The sequence below is a fragment of the Malania oleifera genome, chromosome 6 (assembly GCF_029873635.1).
Source record: "Malania oleifera isolate guangnan ecotype guangnan chromosome 6, ASM2987363v1, whole genome shotgun sequence".
In the NCBI taxonomy this organism is placed as follows: domain Eukaryota; kingdom Viridiplantae; phylum Streptophyta; class Magnoliopsida; order Santalales; family Ximeniaceae; genus Malania; species Malania oleifera.
In genome coordinates this window covers 20,769,600-20,791,657 of record NC_080422.1, presented here as the reverse complement: position 1 = coordinate 20,791,657, position 22,058 = coordinate 20,769,600, and the positions used below count along the sequence as shown (strand labels likewise).

The 22,058-nt window shown below is 38.5% G+C and overlaps 1 protein-coding gene across 1 annotated transcript in view; it reads left to right on the top strand.

The window, feature by feature from the left end:
- The window catches only part of LOC131158500 (protein tesmin/TSO1-like CXC 4), a 41,007-nt gene that overhangs the window by 939 nt on the left and 18,010 nt on the right, over positions 1-22,058 (top strand). Inside the window, exons 3-6 of the mRNA XM_058113369.1 lie at positions 1,353-1,513; positions 1,681-1,895; positions 2,048-2,172; positions 2,289-2,414. Coding sequence (XP_057969352.1) covers positions 1,353-1,513; positions 1,681-1,895; positions 2,048-2,172; positions 2,289-2,414 — 627 coding nt within the window. The remainder of the gene's footprint in view (positions 1-1,352; positions 1,514-1,680; positions 1,896-2,047; positions 2,173-2,288; positions 2,415-22,058) is intronic.

Below are 22,058 nucleotides of genomic sequence, written 5' to 3'. Positions count from 1 at the left end.
TTTTCTGTACTAGTAACTTCTTTTCTCAGGATATTTTGAAATTTTTGTGTGATAAAATGGTATTGGATTGCGGGTTTTAATCATGGTGCAACAAATATTTATTTGATAAATGATCATTCCAAAATTTTACTTCACCTGGCTGTTCATTGAGAAAACTAGAGAGAATAAATATGGAATTTTATGTCACTGTGTTTGACAGGGGAAAAAAATGCGAACCCACTTTCGCTAAGCAAGAAGTTCTGCTAGGCTTGTTGCTTTTGGGTCTGCTGTCTTCCAAAGTGCTAAATAATCTTGAAATTCAACATTCAGAATTCATTTTTAAAATTTGTCTACACTTGCCTAGTGGTCAATTGAGCCGTACACATTCTGAAAAATCTTAACTAAGATTCTTTGTTTTCACTTACTATTTGATTTGGATCATTGCATCAATACATTGGTCGAACATACATACATGGAGGAACTTTATTTTTCTGGAAACAAGCATGTTTTGCAGCACTCATCCACATCATATGAAGCATGATCATATCATCAAGTTGTGACACTAAACTTATAAAATTGACACAGAAAAATAATATTTCTAGATTAACTCTTGGTAATTTCTCTCAGAAGTCGTATCATCCTCAACAATCAACCCAACCTTGTAAGGTACACTATCATACCATGTAAAATTAGGTAATTTAAAACTTCAAGTTTGCTGTGGCATTCGGCTTATAATTGATGTGCCTGTACACATGAGTAATGTAATGTGAATTCCCAAAATAATAGAGTTAATAGCTCGAGGGTGCCCCACAACGCCTTGTAGCTTCAATAACAATCTTGGAAACCATTTTCTATCTCCAACTTGAAAATATCTGTATTGTGTTATTGTTATCTAGTTACATCCGTCATCCAGTAGCATGCATGAAACTGTTGCTTCCGTAGTTCTGTTTAGCCATATAAAAAATTTCATTTTCATGGTTCTGTAGTTCTGTTTTGCCATTGTAAGAGATTGAACCTTGCATTAGTATGATAGAGTTTATTAGCCCAAGCATGCCCAGCAATGCCACTGATGGCCTAGATGAGAATTTTGGAGTCTCCTTCTACCTCCAACTCTAAATACCTGTTTTGTCTACACCTTATCCAATTCTATGTTTACAATCATTTTCATGCTTCAGTCTTGCCGTTATAACAAATGGAAGGTTGTGTATATATTATGTGGTTTATTAGAAATTTCCCACTGCGGGGAACTTACTATGAATTGGGAAGATTTGCATTTGAGAGTTCATGCTTAAAATGTATTCTATGGGCCATATGAAATTTTGAAATATGCAGTGGCTTCTTGATCTCTAATTCTCTGTTTCTTTGAATTATAGGACTCCCCATTTTTCAATTTCCTAAGCACTCTTTCTCCTATAAAGTCAGTCAAGTCCGCACATTTGGCACATAGGTTTTCAGAGGCTAATTTTCCTCCCCCACAACCAGTGTTTACTTCACCCCGTATGGATCAGCCGCGTGAAGCAAGTTCTCTGGAAAGGTGAGAGATGTTTTAATTTTTAAAATTCCTTCTATGTTTATCCGCAAAGAACTATGATTTAGCAACGAAGCACATGCTTTCTTTGTATTTTCCATTTCTGCCCCTTTCTTCATGCTATGGAACAAGTATACTATTATCCTTAAATGGTTGCTTTTTTCTTATGACAGTAGGAAGGTAGTTGCAGCAAGTTCAGATGTTTGTGGACAATGTGATTTTCACTTTAATAATGCAGGGTTGGTTCCTTGCTCTGAGAGAGGAATCCAGCCAGTTAGTTCTTCATGGAAAGTCAATGAGTATCTGGCTGATGCTGTACAGGTTGATAGCATGAAATGTTCCGAGTTAAATTTGAAACCAGCTAATGACGCCCCTCACATGTTACAAAGTGAGCTTACTGTTTCAAAAATAAAGTTTAACCCTTGATGATACTGATGACGTAAAAAATACAGTGACTGGAGTCACTGTATATCTGATATCATCAGAGGATATGAAAGACAACCTGACTAGAAATTCACTTAAAATGAATTGACCCTGCAGGTGTCCAGAGGAATGATGAAAGATGTTCTGGGTTCACATATTATGATTCTAAAAAATTCAAGGTTGAAACTGATATGCTTTTGGGCCCTGCTGTGGAACAACACTACGGCCAATTTGTGTCTCAGGTGAATATAGGTTCATCCCTTGAAGATTTAGATTAGTAAGAAACTGTGGATTTTGATAGGAAAAGCCAATTTGTTCCAGTATTCTTACACTTTATACCAAATTTGTTCAATTGCAGAACTCAGGCATTCGACAAGATGAATGGGTTTGTATGTCTGAACCATCCCTTGAATCGTCGCTGCTTGTTGGAACATCTGAAAATTCTTATAGGAGTTCAAGATCAGCTTCAAAAGGACTTACTGAGGTAAAATAGGCATCTATTTGACAATATTGTTTGCTCTTTTTACGAATTATATCATCCACACAATAGTTGCATTTTGATGGATTATCATAAATTGATGCCATCATCTGAACATTTATTTGTTCCAGTATAATGGTAAATGGTTGCAACTATGATAATGTATTTACTTTCTACTTGTTTTATGGTAAGAATGCTGCTTTTTGCTACATATTCTTTTGGATCAAAAGCGTTCATTTTATGCTTTGAACTTCTGATGCTCAGCTTTACTTTGTGTCATGTTCTTATTCTTATCATATTCATTTTCTTTCAACACGACAAGCTGTGATTCAGGTGGGCTCTTGGTGGGGGTTTTGGATCTCAATGTTGTCTCTCAATACATTTTTTAAGATGTGGCAATATTTAGTACTGTACTTGCTTTCTGGGTCTACCAGAGCAAATGAAAATTAGATTATGTTTATAGCCTATTTGATTTTGCTTCAAACATAAGGAGATTTGGATGCTGATAATGATAGGTTTTCCCCCCCAACTCTTTATCTGTTTCAAGCTTGACGTAAACTTGAAAGAAGTTATATCTGGTCTGGATATCAAGATTTCCTATGTGAGTTTTTGAGCTTCTAAGGATTCATGTTGTGTCATTAATTTTACTGTTTTTGATATGCCTGCTTTTGTTTTGTTTTTTACCCCTTTCCCAACTTGCGCATATTAAATGTCTTGCACTCTTTTGTTTTTAATATGTTTGGGTCATATTTTCCCGTTATATTTTTTCACAACTGGCTGCCTGTCCAATTGTACATTATCTTGATTTTCATTTAATGAAGTTATGTGTGTTGCTTGCTCTAAAGGCCAAATATCGTTGCAAGAGATGCTTAGACTAGAGAAGCAGCGCAACGTAAAGTAGGTGCAATCCTAAAATTCTTTTTTAGGATTGCATGTTGCTAAGGATATGGGAGATTTGGCATTAAAGATTGATGAGAGAGAATCACTCTTGAGATTGGTCAAAGAAGCAAATAAGGGCTGATTTGTTGAGATTGATATTATTGATTGATTTGGCTTGATTGTAGGTAATTGATTAGGCTAAATTGGTCTAATTTGTTTGTAGAGAATGTGTATAAATAGGAGCCTCTGTATAGTGTAATCTTCACACCAAGAAATATACAATTCTCAATTCTCCTTCTCTCTTTGTCTTCCCTCTATGAATTTCTAGACTCTGAATTTCTTCATGGTATCAGAGCTTTAGGATTCTAAAGGACATAATCTTATCTTCTCAATTTCTTCTTCTCGGTCACAAAGCAGAGCACTCTCTGTTCTTATTTTCCAAGCTCCTCAACGTGATTATCACACGTTATTCAGCCCTACATTCTCTACTATTTCTTTGCAACAAAATGTTAGTAAGCTACAACATATTTCAATTGCTGTGAGTTGACTCTCCAATTTTTTTCTCCTTTCTACAAAGGTTGCCATTTTTATTAGTGGATTTACAGTATTCTCAACAAATACAATGTCTAGGCAAGCTCTGGCTAAGGAAAGTCTTGGGTTTTAAGCGGTCCATTGTGACTCCCTTCACTTTCCTGCTAGGTTACCTAGTTGTCTTTTCGGGATTACTGTCTGCACCACTTCCTACATTATGGCTTCCAATGTTGAAAGCACCCAACCTTCCCAAAAATTTGATGATCCCAGTCACCCCTTGTTTCTTAGCAACACTGACAATCCCGGTGTTGTTTTGGTTTCTCAACCATTGATAGAAACCAATTACACCACATGGAGTCAATATATGCTCATTGCCCTTGACACCAAAAACAAGATTAGCTTCATCGATGACACTATTCCCAAGCCTTCCAAATTTTCCCCTGCAGAATACCACCAGTGGCCCTGCTGCAACAACATGGTAAAAGCTTGGTTAATTAATTTTCTTTCTCAAGACATTTCTACTAGCATTATTTTCTGTGATCTTGCTCGAGATATTTGGGTAGATTTGAAGGATCGTTTTTCCCAAGTCAATGGCCCTCGCATGTATCACCTTGAACAAGAAATTCATAATCTTGTTCAAGGCAATACATTGGTGGCTACATATTTTACCAAGCTGAAGCTATTATGGAATGCTCTTGCATCACTTCAATCCCATTTATTTTAAGAAGACATCGCTCAATACCAGCAGTACCAGCGCACCATGAAGATCCTCATGGGCCTTAATGAATCTATTGGTGCCATCAGTGCCTAGATTTTGTTGATAGACCCTCTCCCCACAATGAGTCGCATCTATGGCTTGGTTCTTCAAGAGGAATGCCAAAGGAACATTTAGACTCCTTCACCCATCGACGGCGTTGCCTTAGCCGCCAAAGTGTCCTCCTCACTCCAAAGGATGGGAAGAATTTTCTCAAGCCACGGTCAAAATGCACGCACTGCCACAAGGAAGGCCATACCACTGAGCGCTGTTACTTCATCCATGGGTTCCCACCTAGCTCCCGCAAGCCTAGCTTAGGTTCAAAACCAAGTGCACACCAAGTCTCCTTCGCTGACAACAACCCGTCCACTAGCAGTTTCCCATTTGCCCTTGATCAATGCTAACAACTCCTAGCCATGCTTAACACTGCTACTCAGTCATCATCTATGGCCAATCACATAGGTAATATTGTGTCATCCTTATCAGGTAAACCACCCCTCCTCTCTCCTGAAACACTTTGGATCCTTGATAGTGGAGCCACTGATTATATGGTGTGTTCTCCCTCTGATTTAACCTACTCCATTCTTGTTCATGGCTGTATTGTAAGACTCCCTAATGGCTCTTATGCTGTGGTAACTCATATTGGTTCTTTCGTTTTCTCTTCCTCCCTCATTTTAAAGAATGTCCTTGGTGTCCCTTCCTTTCATTTTAACCTTATTCCCATTCGTATGCTATGCCACACTCTCAATTGTCTAATCATTTTTTCTGCTCATATGTGCCTAATTTAGGACCTACGCTCGATGAGGATGATTGGACTGGGCACTGAGCGGGATGGCTTGTACTACTTCACCATAACGAATCCTGCTCGTTGTCAGGTGGCTACATCAAATTCCTAACTTTGGCATCGCCGACTTGGCCATTTATCCAATAAAGTTTTGTCTTTACTTTCCAATAATGTTTCTGGAGTTTGTTTCAATTCTGAACCATGTTATATTTGCCCATTGGCTAAACAAACCCGTCTTGAATTTCATTCTAGTTCAATTTCTTCTCCTACACCTTTTCATTTAATACATGTAGACATTTGGGGCCGTTACCGTGTCCTATCACTCACTGGGGCTCAATATTTTCTGACCATTGTCGATGATTACACCATATGTACTTGGGTATATTTAATGCGTCATAAGTCAAATACTCGGCACCTTCTTCTTTCTTTTATTCGGCTCATTGAAAACCAACATTCCATTACGATCAAAATTGTCCGTAGTGATAATGGGCCAGAATTTTACCTTTCCTCTTCTATTCAGAAAAAAGGCATCATTCACCAAATGAGTTGCATATCCACTCCTCAACAAAATGGAGTAGTGGAACGTAAACATCGTCATCTTTTAAATGTTTCTTGAGCCCTTCTTTTTCAGGCCAATATGCCTAAACATTTTTGGGGTCATGCTCTTTTCACTGCAACTTATTTGATTAATAGAATACCCACTCCTCTTTTGGATGGGAAATCTCCCTATGAGAAGCTATAAATTACCCCACCTAAATATGACCATCTTCGAGTCTTTGGATGTCTTTGTTATGGCTCCACTCACTTCCACCATCCCTCCAAATTTGATCCCCGTGCGACCCGTTGTGTCTTCCTTGGCTATCCATATGGCCAACAAGGTTATGAGCTGTATGATCTTGTAACTCACCAAACCTTTTTATCCTATGATGTAGTCTTTTAGGAGGATCAGTTTCTTTTTAGCCAAACTACCTCAGAGTTGCCCTCTACTGTTTTACCTTATCCCATTGACTCTCCAGATCTTCTTTCTGAACCCTCTACCCATCCATATACTTCCCCACCTAATGATGTTCCCTTTTCTCCTACCCCACCTGTCCAAGTTTGGCAATCCAAACGTTAGATTCAGCCACCTGCCTGCTTATGGGATTTTCATGTTGAACAAGCACTCCCATCTCGACCTATCCCACCATTTGACTCGGCGTCAGTCCGCTCCTCAGGTACTATTTATTCTCTCTCTAATTTTCTTTCTTATGATTCTCTTTCTCCTACACACCGTGCCTTCACCACTGCCATCTCCCTTGCACAAGAACCCAAGTCATTTTTGCAGGCTAAGAAGGATCCTAAGTGGCGTCATGCCATGCGTGCTGAGATTGATGCCTTGGAAGCCAACCATACTTGGACTTTGACTCCTCTTCCACCCCACAAGAAACCCAGTGGTTGCAAATGGGTATACAAAATCAAACACAATCCAAATGGCTCTGTGGAACGTTATAAGGCTTGTCTTGTTGCTAAAGGGTATAATCAGAAGGAAGTTATCGATCACTCTGCAACCTTTGCTCCTGTTGCAAAAATGGTTACTGTTCGCACTGTTCTTGCCCTTGCTGCTGCACATAATTGGCATTTCCATCACCTTGATGTCAACAATGCCTTCCTGCATAGAGACCTCAATGAAGACGTCTACATGCACCTTCCTCCTAGTTTCGAACGAAAGGGGGAGAACCGAATCTGTAAGCTCAACAAATCCCTATACGGCCTCAAACAAGCCTCTAGACAATGTTATGCCAAGCTTTCTTCCACTCTCATTAGTGTCGGATATAAATAGTCTAAAACCGATTATTCTATGTTCGTCCGATCCTACAAAAACAGTTTTACAATTGTCTTGGTATATGTAGATGACATCATCTTGGCGGTAAACAACTTGGAATAGATTGATGCACTCAAGAAATACTTGGGAGAATGTTTTAAACTCAAAGATCTTGGCATTCTAAAATATTTTCTGGGTATAGAAGTGGTCTGCTCAAAAACTGGCATCCTTTTATTACAAAGGAAATATGCCTTGGAGATACTTGAGGAAACTGGATTTCTTGGTGCTAAACCAGGAAATCTACCCATGGAACCAAATCTGGCTCTTAGTGAGACTAATGGAGAACCACTTTCAGATCCATCTTCATATCGGCGATTGGTTGGGAAGCTGATATATTTGACCATCACTAGGGCAGACTTAGCATATGCCGTACACATTCTGAGTCAATTCATGGATAAACCTTGAACATCTCACTTGGATGCAGCACCTCGAGTCTTGCGATACCTCAAACAATCATCTGGACAAGGAATTTTCCTATCAACTTCCAGTAATGTTCCATTGCATGCATTTTGTGATGCAGATTGGGCTCGATGTAGAGATACTCGGCGATCAGTCACCGGATACTGTATTCTACTTGGAAAATCACCAATTTCTTGGAAGACCAAAAAGCAAACAACAATTTCATGATCCTCGGTTGAAGCAGAGTACCGATCTATGGCATCAACTTACTATGAGATTACTTGGTTAAAGCAACTTTTGACAGATCTCCAGATAGCACATCCACAACCAGTCAAGTTATACTGTAATAACAAAGCAGCTATCCATATTGCATCGAATCCGGTATTCCATGAACGAACAAAGCACATAGATATTGATTGTTATCTCATTCGAAAGAAGCTCCAGAACCAAGTCATTCAAACCATTCACATACCTACAAGTCAATAGCTAGCAGATCTATTTACCAAAGCTCTAGGACCTACTCAATTCAACCATCTACTGAACAAGTTGAGTGTCATTAATTTCCACTCCAACTTGAGGGGGAGTGTTAAGGATATGGGAGATTTGGCATTAAAGATTGATGAGAGAGAATCACTCTTGAGATTGGTCAAAGAAGCAAGTAAGGGCTGATTTGTTGAGATTGATATTATTGATTGATTTGGCTTGATTGTAGGTAATTGATATGGCTAAATTGGTGTAATTTGTCTATAGAGAATGTGTATAAATAGGAGACTCTGTATAGCGTAATCTTCACACCGAGAAATATACAATTCTCAATTCTCCTTCTCTCTTTGTCTTAACTCGATAAATTTTTAGATTCTGAATTTCTTCACATGTTTAGCAGACACCCTTATCACCAATTCATTTTATTTAACTCGTGTTTGTTGGAGAATCTAGCTCCTATATGATTGGGAACATATTTGGAGCTACAGTATATTTCTTTTTCCAAAGATGGTGTTTAGAGCTTGGTGGGGATTCCTTTTTAAACTCATCTGGTCCATGCATGTGGGAGGCTTTAATAGTAAGGAGGTGAAAAATGTTTTGGTCAGATGTCATGAAAATTAGATTGTGAATTGACAAAGTTCTTGTTTTCATGAGCCTGGAGGTTGGTTATGAAATGCTAAAAAATGACTTAATCAAGGATTGTATTGAGTTATTGCGGGATTCAATTTTTCTTGCAATTGTACAGTTACTCTTTGGGACTATTTCACTTGGAAGGGACTCTATTTGCTCACAATTTTTTTTTGTTTTTGTTTTTCTCTTTTACCCCCCGTTTAAATGTATTCATATTTTTGTAATTATTAAATATTTTGCATTCACAAGCACAAGCTTTTGAAGTGAAGCTTGAAAGAATAAATGGGATTTTCTGGTAATGTAAGGTGGAGATAATCAAAGCAAATGATAAAGGATAAGAGATGGAAGATGGAAATTTCTTCATCTTTATGCTGAACTATGAAACTCCAATTGGAAAGGAAGCAGGAATTTAACACTTAAGAGTTTAGATAATGTTATTTCTGAAAAAAAGGTCTGATATTGATTATTTTTCTTTAGAACTAGCTGTGGGCATGTACTTTAAAATTTTATTTTTCATTTTAAAAGTTAATTGTGGAGATATAAATAGGAATTTGAGGGAAGTTTAATTTTATGAAGACAGCAACTATGCATAGTTATGGAGTTCTTAATTTATTAAAGACAGCGATTATGTATAGTTATGGAGTCTTTCTGGGAAGTTAAAAAAAAAAAAAAACTAGACTAATATATAAGGAGAAGCAGTTATGGGTAGTAATAGAGTTATTTTAGGAAGTTTGAAAAACAGACTTACATATAGGGGAATTCTGTTTCTAGTATTAGAGATTAGAGATGTAGCGTATGAACGTGAATCAACAATGCTACAGGCTCCTGTTAAGCCGTCAAAGATGCTGGGATACTATTTGGGTTAATTAATTTGGATGGCAGTGGATTCACTTCAGGGAGAAATATGAGAGAAGCAGTAACTTTATTTTATTCTCTCATTTTCAAGAACTGAAAGTGGTCAATCATAACAAAAATTAACTCTTTAAGTTTATGAAGACAAAGTACCCAATACTTTGCACTTGGACTCAAAACAAGATATTCACACCCAAACCCAAAACCTCACTCTCATTCTCTCCTCTTGTGCACACAACAACACACTGCACTCTAAGGCTTCCTCGCACACTGCATACACAGCAATGGAGCCTTGATATCCTTTTACACTTGCTGTGAGTTGGTGCTCTCCCCTTCCCAAATGATTACTGTATCATTGCCATTATAGACGTCCTACAAGAGTTGCTTTCTGCATCCTCTGAAGTTGACCTTACTTACTGAGTCCTTGAGTAAATAGGTCAGCAACTTAGTCTTCAGTCTTAATGTGTTCTTGTACTCCATCTTCTTTAGTCACAACCATTTGTATATTTGGGATTTGCCTTTTGTGTTGACTTGCAAAGCTATGATTGAGGACCTTCTTCTTTATCCAGCTCTTCTAATTGATTTAGTTCATAGTTAAGCAGAAAATGCTAATGCCTTAGCTAACCAGGTATTGGAACAAACATTCCAACGCATGGTACATTTTCTTTCAGGAACACTAAGACTTAGTTTGCCCCCCTGTAGCTTTTTAGAAGGACCTTTTAAAAAGAAGTTGATGAAAAGGAGCTTATTGATATGTTTTAAAAATGCCCCCCTCCTGTAGGGAAAAAGGAGCTATTAGAAAGAAAAAGTTGGCTTTAGGTGTTTAGTTAAAAAGTTGGAAGGTGCCTAAAAGTATTTAAAATGTCTAAACTAAATATGTCTTTTTAGGAAATAGAATTAATGTTTTGATAGTTTTGTAATATTTGAAAGAAATTAAAGACAACAATGAAATAGAATAATTTGTTGCAGAAAAAGCTATTTTTTAGCTTTTAGCTTTTACAAGCTTCAAAATCTATAACTTTCAAAAGCTCCCCTAAAAAGTTAAAAGTTGATTTTTAAAAGTTGAAAAAGCTAATTACCAAACAGGTTAGAACCAACTTTTGCTTTTAAAAATAAGAAATTGGGGCAGAAAAGGAGGGCGGGCCAAACTCACCCTAATCTAGCCATCCAAATATTTAGTTCAATTATTTTTAAATAACATAACTTTTTATCAGGTAAAAGTCAGGAATCATAACATTTTAACTTTATTTCTGTCATAATAATCTATTTTACAATAGAATAGTCTTTTCCAGATTTAGAAACAGCTCAATATTCTCTCCAAAATGTACAAGTGCCGGTACATTCTTTTCACCAATATATCTAATTAAGCCTACCGTGATCCCATTCCTGTTCCACGAATTAGGAAGTTCCATGTTCGAGGTAAAATTGATTTAGTCTATCTTCTTCTACAGCCCTGTGGTTAATTCCTTTATGACATGGACTCCGCTTTTTGTGGTGACTTAGCTCTACTTTCTTCTCTAGCTTGACTTCCAAGGGTTCAACTTCCTCTACTCTTTCTCGGCTTGGCTGTGCTGCTACATTTTTCTTTTGCAACTTTTCTTCAATTTCCTTTGTATCCGGGAGTATATTACTGACCATGAGCACAATGATGATGCCTCATCAAACACTACATTCTGGAGGTATACTACATCTCCATCCCTCTCTTTGATTGTCATAGGCTCACAGCCCACTAATATACAATGAATGTCCTTCTTGTTGAACTTGCTACGTAGATGATGGTGAAATGGCTCACCACATAAATGATGTTCCACAACTTCTTGAAAGGTGAAACAAATCCCCTCTTTGCTTGGGATAGCCTATTAGTCACGTGTTGCTGTCTTCATGCATTCGGACCAAAAATGTGGTTGCACATCATATTTTTTCAAGATACTGGTTTTTTCTTTCTATTACTCCTTTTTGCCATGGCAATGGCATGTCTGGAGTCTTTTGACATGCATTCTTGCAGATTGTCTAATAATTCTTTTGATGTATACTCTCCCACATCATTTGCGCATAGACATTGTATTTTTCCAGCCTGCTTCTTTTTCTAGTATTTTCTTGAATTCCTTAAATTTGCTTAGTGCTTCTGACATTTATTTCATGAAGTCAACCTAGACGCACCTAAAGAAGTCATCTATAAAGATTGTCATGCACCGAAATCCATTGATGGAACCATGGAAGGTTGTTTTACTCTCCAAAGTACATCTTAATGAATTAGTTCTCTCTGAACTTTGAAATGGTAGCTGGTGTGCTTTCCCACGCTGACGTCCAACGCACACAATGTCTTCTCAAACATCTATATGATGGAGGCTTTTGAAACAAATTTTCTGCCGCATTCTTTCTTATCTTATCTATTATGCCTTAGGCTGACATTACATTTATAGACTCTAATATTTGTTCCTTTATGTTTGGTGCACCAAGGGCTGGAAACTATGGTACGCCCTGACATCGTTTGGGCTAAATACACATAATTCCCTGAAGCAATGATCTATAGCAAAATTTTCTTCATTATAGGAATACGTAACACATTTTGCATTTGCACTCTTTGTGGGCTGAACCTTGGTACTATCATTGTCTTGCCATGAGTTATTGACAGTTTGGAGTTGTTGGTGATCACTACTCGCCCTCCTCTTAGGACACACTTTCTGACTTTTTCTTGTCTCCAGTCACGTGATTGGAACACTTGGAATCTACTATCCGACCACTATTATAACAAATAATTAATTAGTCAATCACTTAACGCAACGAGAGTTGGTTTTGCCTCTGGTTCGGTGGTGTAGGAAGCAACTTGCTCTTCATTAGACTCAACCTCCATTACTGCAAGGATGCTTTTAGGTCCTTTTCTTCTTTGTTGTCATTCTTAACATGGATGAATGTTGCGACATTCCCTTCTCTCAAGCAAAGTGTCTTATATTGCCAAGTTATAACATTGGTAGTTCTGCCACTGTAATTTTTTATCTTCATTTTCTTCTTCAACACAGTTTATTGAGCTCCCCCTTGTTGAGAACTCCTCCCATGTGGCCTTTTTCGCTAGTCTTCTTGCATCCTTTTTGTTTTGACTTCTCCAATGTATTTCTTTTGAATTTACTTTATCCTTTCTTTGAAGTTATTTTGTTGTGAAAGGGACTAAGAATTCGAGATTACACATCGGAATATAAACGTAGTAAACAATGAAGAACCAAAGTATAATTCACACATATGCAGTATATTTGAAAGCAATAAGGATCCACACGAAGATTTACGTGGTTCGGCAAAGCCTACATCCACAGGAGCAATCGGCAAAGGTTTCACTATGAAATTCTCAAAGCACGCAATACAATTGTATTACAATGATCTTCTCACTTTCAATATGCCCAAACAAGTGTATATATAAAGTTCCCTTCGGAGGTTTCCCCCTAAAACCCAACCAACTTAACGTTCAAATTCAAATTTTGAATTCAGCCCCGCAGCCCAAAACAAAACCGTCAACGGTTTTCTTGAAACCATCGACGGAATAAAATATCGAGAGCAGATTTCTGAGATTTATGAAATTTCAGTGAAACTGTCTAAATGTTGATATTAACTATGTCCTTCCCCTTGTGTATGTTAACCACTCCAAGAAATGAGCCACCAAACACAACAATCTCCACCTTGGTGAATTTTTGCCCCTTAGGAGAACTTGAAAAACATAGCCCGATGCTCCACCTTGACGTTAGTGTTGAAATATGGCTCATTCTAGAAGCCTACAATTGCCATTGAAGTCTTCAATGGTGGGCTAATTTTTCAAAGGTAGGTGATTAGTGGTTGTAATAGTGGTTTTTCCTAACCTATATAAACCCATCACCTCCATTTGTATTCTCATCCCCAAAATTGCCTACTTCTCTCTTAGGCACATTCTCTCTTCTCTCTCTCATTTTGTAATATTTCTGCAATAGAGAAATATTGATTGATAGTGTCCGAGGACGTAGGCACAATTAGCTGAATCTCGTTAATTCTGGTGTTCTTCCGTTTATCTATTCAGTAGTTAACTTTTGTCGGGTATAGTTGTAGTAATATATTGTGTTAATTACATGTCTAAGGAAAATTCTGTCTAGGAAAGAGGGATTTAAGCGGTCCGTTGTGACCCCCCACTTCCCTGGGAATTTACCTGGTGTAATTTTACACAATTATTTACTCTCTATTTACCTGTACAATTGTAACTGTGATAAAGTTAGGTGGAACAGTCTCAGGTTTCACAACAATTGGTATCAGAGCCAAGGTTATTCTTAGTATGCTCTGTGGTTGTAGCTTAGTCTGATCTTCCACATCAGAAAAGTTTTCCTTGGGCTATTGGCATTCCGCATCGGCAGCTATTGAATAGCATTTATGGCAGAGATGGCAGATAGTGCAAAAGCATCCACATCAAACTCGTCTATTTTGGCAAGAACTACTGTGACAAATGCCAGATTTGCAGTGGAGATTTTTGACGGCACCGGTCATTTTGGTATGTGGCAAAGTGAGGTTCTAGACGCTCCCTTTCAGCAAGATCTAGACATTGCTATTGAAGAAGAGAAACCAGAAGATATTGAGAAGAAAGAATGGGGGACCATCAATCGGTTAGCATGTGGTACAATTCGATCGTGTCTTTCAAGAGAGCAGAAGTATGCATTCTGTAAGGAAACTTCTGCAAACAAGTTGTGGAAGGCACTGGAGGAAAAGTTTTTGAAGAAAAGCTCTCAAAATAAACTCCATATGAAGAAGAGACTATTTCGCTTCAGTTATGTCTCGGGTACCACTATGAATGATCATATCACCAACTTTAATAGGTTGGTTACTGATCTAGTTAATCTGGATGAGACTTTTAAAGATGAAGACCTGGCTTTGATGTTGTTGGGATCCCTTCCTGAGGAGTTTGAGTTTCTTGAAACTACTCTGCTCCATGGAAAGGATAAAGTGTCTCTTGGCGAGGTTTGTGCTGCTTTGTACAGCTATGAATTGAGGAAGAAGGACAAGCTTGAAAGCACAAGTGGAGCCAACGAGGCTCTAGTAGTTCGAGGCCGTTCACAAAGCCAGAATAGAAGAAAGAAGGAGAGATCCAAGTCAAGGTCCAAACCAAACAAAGATGAATGTGCCTTTTGTCGGGAAAAGGGGCACTGGAAGAAAGATTGTCCAAAGCTAAAGAATAAAGGCAAACCTGATAAAGGAAAGACTATCTCAAATGTGGCTGAGTACGAAGATGGGAGCTCAGATCTTTCGCTTGCTGCTACGCCATCAACTAGTTCTTTGAGTATATGGCTACTCGATTCTGGGTGTAGCCATCATATGTGTCCCAATCGGGATTGGTTCTTTGATTTTAAAGAACTAGAAGGTGGAGTCGTCTACACAGCAAATGATGTCCCTCTTACCACACATGGGATTGGTTCAGTCCGCTTGAGGAATCAAGATGGATCAATCAAAATATTGACGGACGTTAGATATGTACCAAGTTTGATGAAGAATCTTATTTCTGTGGGAACCCTTGAATCAAAGGGATTCAAAGTAACAGCAGAAAACGGAGTCATGAAGATCATCTCTGGTGCACTTGTGGTAATCAAGGGAATTCGGAAGAACAATAACTTGTATCACTATCAAGGTCGTACAGTTATTGGGACGGCAGCAACAGTTTCTTCTGATGATAAAGCCATAGAAGCAACTAGGTTATGGCATATACGCTTGGGGCATGCAGGTGAAAAATCCTTGGGACTTCTTACAAATCAAGGATTATTAAAGGGAGCAAAGACCTGCAAGCTAGATTTCTGTGAACATTGCATCAAAGGGAAGCAAACAAGAGTGAAATTTGGTACTGCAATCCATAATACCAAGGGTATTTTGGATTATGTTCACTCTGATGTGTGGGGACCTTCCAAGACAACTTCACTGGGAGGAAAACACTACTATGTGACCTTTGTTGACGATTTTTCTCGAAGAGTATGAGTGTATACTATGAAAACTAAGGATGAAGTGTTAGGAGTCTTCCTCAAATGGAAAAATATGGTGGAAACTCAAACAAGCAGAAGGATCAAGCGCCTTCGTACAGATAATGGTGGAGAATATAGAAGTGATCCATTTCTTAAAGTCTGCGAAGATGAAGGTATTATACGACACTTCACAGTGAGAAGTACACCACAACAGAATGGAGTGGCAGAACGTATGAATCGAACATTGTTGGAGAAGGTTCGGTGTATGCTATCCAATGCTGGGTTGGGTAGAGAATTTTGGGCTGAGGCTGTAACATATGCCTGCCACCTCATCAACCGCCTACCATCTACTGCTATTTGTGGTAAAACACCATTGGAGAAATGGTTTGGAATGCCCGCTACAGATTATGATTCCTTATATGTATTTGGTTCCACTGCCTACTATCATGTCAAGGAATCAAAGTTGGATCCGAGGGCTAAGAAAGCAATCTTTATGGGAATCACCTCTGGAGTAAAGGGATATCGTCTTTGGTGTCCAGAAACAAAGAAAATAATCTTCAGCAGGGATGTTACCTTTAATGAATCTACTTTTTTTAAGAAAGGTGACAACAGAAAGTGTTGAGCAAAAAAGATGGTGCTCCAAAACAGGTGGAGTTTGATAGAAGAATTGTTTACCCAGAAAATGAAGACTCTCCTATGGTAGAAGAAGAGTCGCCTGTAGAAGAGGTTTCAACCCAAGAACCTCAATAGCAACATGAATCTATTGCATTGAGTAAGCCAAAGAGAAAAATTAGAAAGCCTGCTCGCTTTGTTGACATGGTGGCTTACGCATCTCCAATTGCAAACGATGATACTCCTGTTACTTACAATGAAGCAATCCAATGTTCGGAAAAAGAAAAGTGGAGGGAAGCCATGAATGAAGAAATGCAGTCCCTTCATAAGAATCGAACATGGAAGCTTGTTAGTCTTCCGAAGGGAAAGAAGGCAATTGGGTGTAAATGGGTATATACAAAGAAAGATGGATTTCCTGACAAGAATAGTGTTCTCTACAAAGCAAGGTTGGTGGCTAAAGGCTATGCACAAACGGAGGGAATTGATTACAATGAGGTATTTTCTCCAGTAGTAAAACATTCCTCCATAAGAATCTTATTGGCTTTGGTAGCAAAATTGGATATGGAACTAGTTCAATTAGATGTAAAAACTGCATTTTTACATGGAGACTTGGAAGAGGAAATCTACATGACTCAGCTAGGAGGTTTCAGAGTTGCTGGAAAAGAAAATATGGTGTGCAAACTTGAAAAATCGTTGTATGGATTAAAGCAATCCCCAAGGCAGTGGTACAAACGATTTGACAAGTTTATGATGGGGCAAAAGTACAGAAGAAGCAAATATGATCACTGTGTGTATTTTTGCAAGCTACAAGATAGATCTTTCATATATCTTCTTCTTTATGTTGATGATATATTGATAGCCTCCAAAAGTCAGACAGAAATTGACAAACTAAAGGCTCGATTGAATAGGGAGTTTGAGATGAAAGATCTAGGCGAAGCAAAGAAAATTCTCGGTATGGAGATAAGTAGAGAAAGGAAATTGGGGAGGCTTTGTTTGACTCAAAAACAATATTTGAGGAAAGTACTGAAGCGTTTTGGTATGGATGAGAAGTCAAAACCTGTTAGTACTCCGCTTGCTCCTCATTTCAAGTTGAATGCATCTATGTCTCCAAAAACTGAAGCAGAACGAGAATACATGTCAAAAGTACCGTATTCAAGTGCTGTTGGTAGCTTGATGTATGCCATGGTGTGTACAAGGCCCGATATTTCACAAGCCGTTGGAGTTGTGAGCAGGTATATGCATGATCCTGGAAAGGAACATTGGCAAGCTGTGAAATGGATTCTACGATACATTTTGTATACGGTAGATGTTGGCCTAATATTTGAGCAGGATAAGCAAGATGATCATAGTATTGTTGGATACTGTGATTCCGACTACGCTGGTGATTTGGATAAGCGTCGGTCAACTACTGGCTATGTTTTTACTCTTGAAAAAGCGCCAGTTAGTTGGAGGTCTACTTTACAGTCAACAGTTGCTTTGTCCACTACAGAGGCAGAGTATATGGCAGTCACAGAGGCTGTGAAGGAGGCAATTTGGCTTCAGGGATTGATGAAAGATTTGGGAATTGAACAGAAGCACATCAAGGTGCATTGTGATAGCCAAAGTGCTATCCATCTAGCAAAGAACCAAGTCTACCATTCAAGAACCAAGCACATCGACGTTCGATATCATTTTGTTCGAGAAATTCTGGAAGAAGGTGGAGTAGTAATCCAGAAGATTCGAACCACTGAGAATCCTGCTGATATGATGACAAAAGTGGTAACTGTGGTCAAGTTTCAACATTGCTTGAACTTGATCAACATTGTTGAAAATTGAAATATTTGCGCTACAAGCGCGTTTGAAGACATTATGGAATCTATGAGAGATGATTAAGAGATGGAATTTCGCCAAGGTGGAGATTTGTTGAAATATGGCTCATTCTAGAAGCCTACAATTGCCATTGAAGTCTTCAATGGTGGGCTAATTTTTCAAAGGTAGGTGATTAGTGGTTGTAATAGTGGTTTTTCCTAACCTATATAAACCCATCACCTCCATTTGTATTCTCATCCCCAAAATTGCCTACTTCTCTCTTAGGCACATTCTCTCTTCTCTCTCTCATTTTGTAATATTTCTACAATAGAGAAATATTGATTGATAGTGTCCGAGGACGTAGGCACAATTAGCTGAACCTCGTTAATTCTGGTGTTCTTCCGTTTATCTATTCAGTAGTTAACTTTTGTCGGGTATAGTTGTAGTAATATATTGTGTTAATTACATGTCTAAGGAAAATTCTGTCTAGGAAAGAGGGATTTAAGCGGTCCGTTGTGACCCCCCACTTCCCTGGGAATTTACCTGGTGTAATTTTACACAATTATTCACTCTCTATTTACCTGTACAATTGTAACTGTGATAAAGTTAGGTGGAATAGAACGTTAACTTAGGTCTGTCTCCCTTCTAGAACTTGGAGACATGAAGCAAATTCAAGTAATGCTTGAACTTTTTAGTAGTAACCGACTTTGTCAAAATGTCCGCTGCATTTTCAGATGTGTCAACCTTCTCCAATACAAGTTTACCTGAAGTAATCAATTCCTGAGCCTTGTGGAACCTCACATCAATATGCTTGGTTTTTGCATGGTACACTTGATTCTTTGTCAAGTAAATGACACTTTGACTATCACAATGCAGCACAACTCCTCCTTGCTGTATACCTAGCTCTTTGACCAAACTGGTAAGCCATAAGGCTTCCTTTGTAGCTTCGACAATTGTCATATATTCAGATTCAGTTGTGGACAATGCCACCATAGATTGTACTATGGATCTCCAACATATAGGTCCTCCTACAAGGGTAAATACATAACCCGTTTTAGACCTTCTGTCATCCATATCCCCTGCATAATCAACATCCACAAACCCCACAACTGATGGAATATCCTGTTGCTTGCCGAACATGATGCCATAACTAGAAGTACCCTGTAAGTATTTGAAAATACATTTGATGGTTTCCTAATGCTGTCTACCCAGATTAGAAACAAACTTACCCACCACACTCACTGCATGTCCTAAGTTTGGTCTTGTACACACCATGGCATACATTAAACTCCCCACAATACTAGCATAGAGGACCTTTGACATGTTTCGGATTTCATCATCTATTCTTGGGCAATCTGCAGTAGACATTTTAAAATGACTCGCTAGAGGTGTACATACCGGTTTTGTATCAACTATGCTAAACCTCTCCAACACTTTCTCCACATAACCGTCCTGAGATAACCACAACCTCCCTGTAGTTCTGTCTCGATGAATTTCCATACCAAGTATCTTCTTGGCTGGACCAAGATCTTTCATGTCAAACCCTTTATGCAACAATTCCTTTAACTAATTTACCTTAGTTAGATCTTTAGCAGCTATTAACATGTCATCGACATACAACAACAGAAAATAAGAGAACCATCATCAAGTCTGTTCACACACATACAACAATCATACTCACATCTTTTGTAGCCAATCTTGATCATATAGGAATAAAATCTTTTGTACCATTGCCTTGGAAGCTGTTTCAACCCGTAAAGAGATTTCTTCAACTTGCAAACTAAGTTTTCTTATCCTGGTTCACTGAATCCCTCCGGCTGTACCATATAAATTTGTTCTTCCAAGTCACCATGAAGAAATGCTGTCTTCACATCCATTTGTTCCAAATGCAGATCATAGTGAACTACCAACCCCAACACTATCTTGATAGAAGTGTGTCGGACCACAGGTGAAAAAATTCCATCATAATCTATTCCCTTTTTCTGTGAGTACCCTTTTGCCACTAACCGTGCCTTGAATTTTTCTCCTTCCTTTTTTGAAATTGCTTCCTTCTTTTTATATACCCATTTGGAACCTATCACCCTCTTCCCATTTGGAAGCTCCACCAACTCCCAAGTTTGATTCTTATGTAGCGATTCCATTTCCTCAATCATTGCACCCATCCACCTTGTTTGCCACTGGATCCAACAAACTGAACCCCTTCACACCCTTTTGATATCCCAAAAGGATGCAACGTCTAGACTTTGCATCAAGCTTCAATCTCTCCTCACTAGACACGTGAACATAGGTTGGACAACCGAATACCTTCAATCCGGATTAGTCTACTGCATTTCTCGTTCATACTTCTTTTGCCACTTTCCCCTCTAGTGATGCCCGTGGTAATCGGTTTATCAAGAAACAAACCATACTAACTGTCTCGGCCTAGAAGTTCTTCGGTAGCCCTGCATTAAGTTTGAGACACCGAGCTCTTTCAGTTAGAGTTCGATTCATCCTTTTAGTCACACCATTTTGCTGACGTGTCTGGAGAACAGTGAAGTGTCTCTTAATGCCCTGCTGCTTACAAAACTCCATGAACCTAGAATCAACATACTTGGTCCCATTGTCTAACCTTAGACATTTGATTCTCCTCCTCGTCTGGTTTTCCACTTCAACTTTCCATAACTTAAACCTAGAAAACGTATCAGACTTGGTCCGTATGAAGTATACCTAGACTTTTCGTGAGTAATCCTCAACAAAACTCACATAATAAACATGTCCACCTCTTGATGCTACTCTAACTAGGCCCCAAACATCGGAATGTACATAATAAAGAATACCTTCCGTCTTGTGAATAGCTGATTTGAATTTTGCCCTGTTTTATTTCCCAAGAACAAAAATATTGCAAAAATCCAGTTTACATGTTTTCATACCTCTCAAGAGTTTCCTCTTGCATAGTTCTTTCATTCCATGTTCCCCCATATGCTCAAGACGCATATTCCACAAGACGGTTTCATCAGATTTAGTATCTACGGCTGCAGCTCCACCAACAACAGTAGTTCCCTGTAGTGTGTAATTGTTCCCATCTAGCTTTTGCCATTTCATCACCGTTAGATTACCTTTCCATACTTTCATAACCCCACTTTCAGACTTGTAATTGAATCCATTACAATCCAAAGTGCCAAGTGAAATTAGACTCTTCCGTAACTCCGGTATGTGTCTTACATTACTCAAGGTTCTCACTGCACCATCAAACATTTTAATTTTAACATTTCCAATGCCAATAATCTTATAAGAAACACTCATAAGAATTGAACCTGAATTTGCCAACCTATAAGTGCTGAACCACTCCTTGTTTGGAGTCATAAGGTAAGAATATGCCGAGTCTAGAATCCATGAGCCTGTAAGGTGATCTGAATCCCGACAAAATTGAAAGTACATCACCATCACTGCAAACTGAATTTTCTTCTTGAACCACATTTGCTGATTTTGAAGTCCCTTCATGCTTTTCAGCATTTCCTTTCTTCCAATCCGGGCACTACGGTTTAACGTGTCCCTTTTTACCACACTTAAAACACCGGATATCCTTTTTCTTCTTGGATTGAGTACGAGATTTTTGACTAGATCCACTTTTGAATTTTCCTTTCCCACGCTCATAGTTACCTTCCACAAGTCCTTCTTCGTGTGAGTTTTCATCGCAAGATTTTCAGCCTTTGATAAAAATTCAACAAGGCGCTTGTCACCTCTTCTAAATTAAGAGTCTCTTTTCCCCATGTAAGAGTGATAACCAAATTTTCATAAGTATGAGTTGTTGACAAGGTATTTAGTAACATCAAAGTCTTATCATCTTCTTCAAACTTAACATCAACACACATTAAATAACTTATAATTTGATTAAATGCATTGATGTGTTGATTTAAGTTCGAGCCATCAACCATCTTAAGCCAATAGAGATGCTGCTCAAGGAATAGTTTATTAGAAAGTGATTTGGACATGTACCGACTTTCAAGCTTTTGCCACATAGCCGCTGAAGAATCTTTTTCCATCACATGATAGAGCACTTCGTCGGCCAAACACAACCATATTGTGGAAACAACCTTTGCCTCCAATTCTCTTCAATTTGCCTCATCCATGCCTTCCGGTTGAA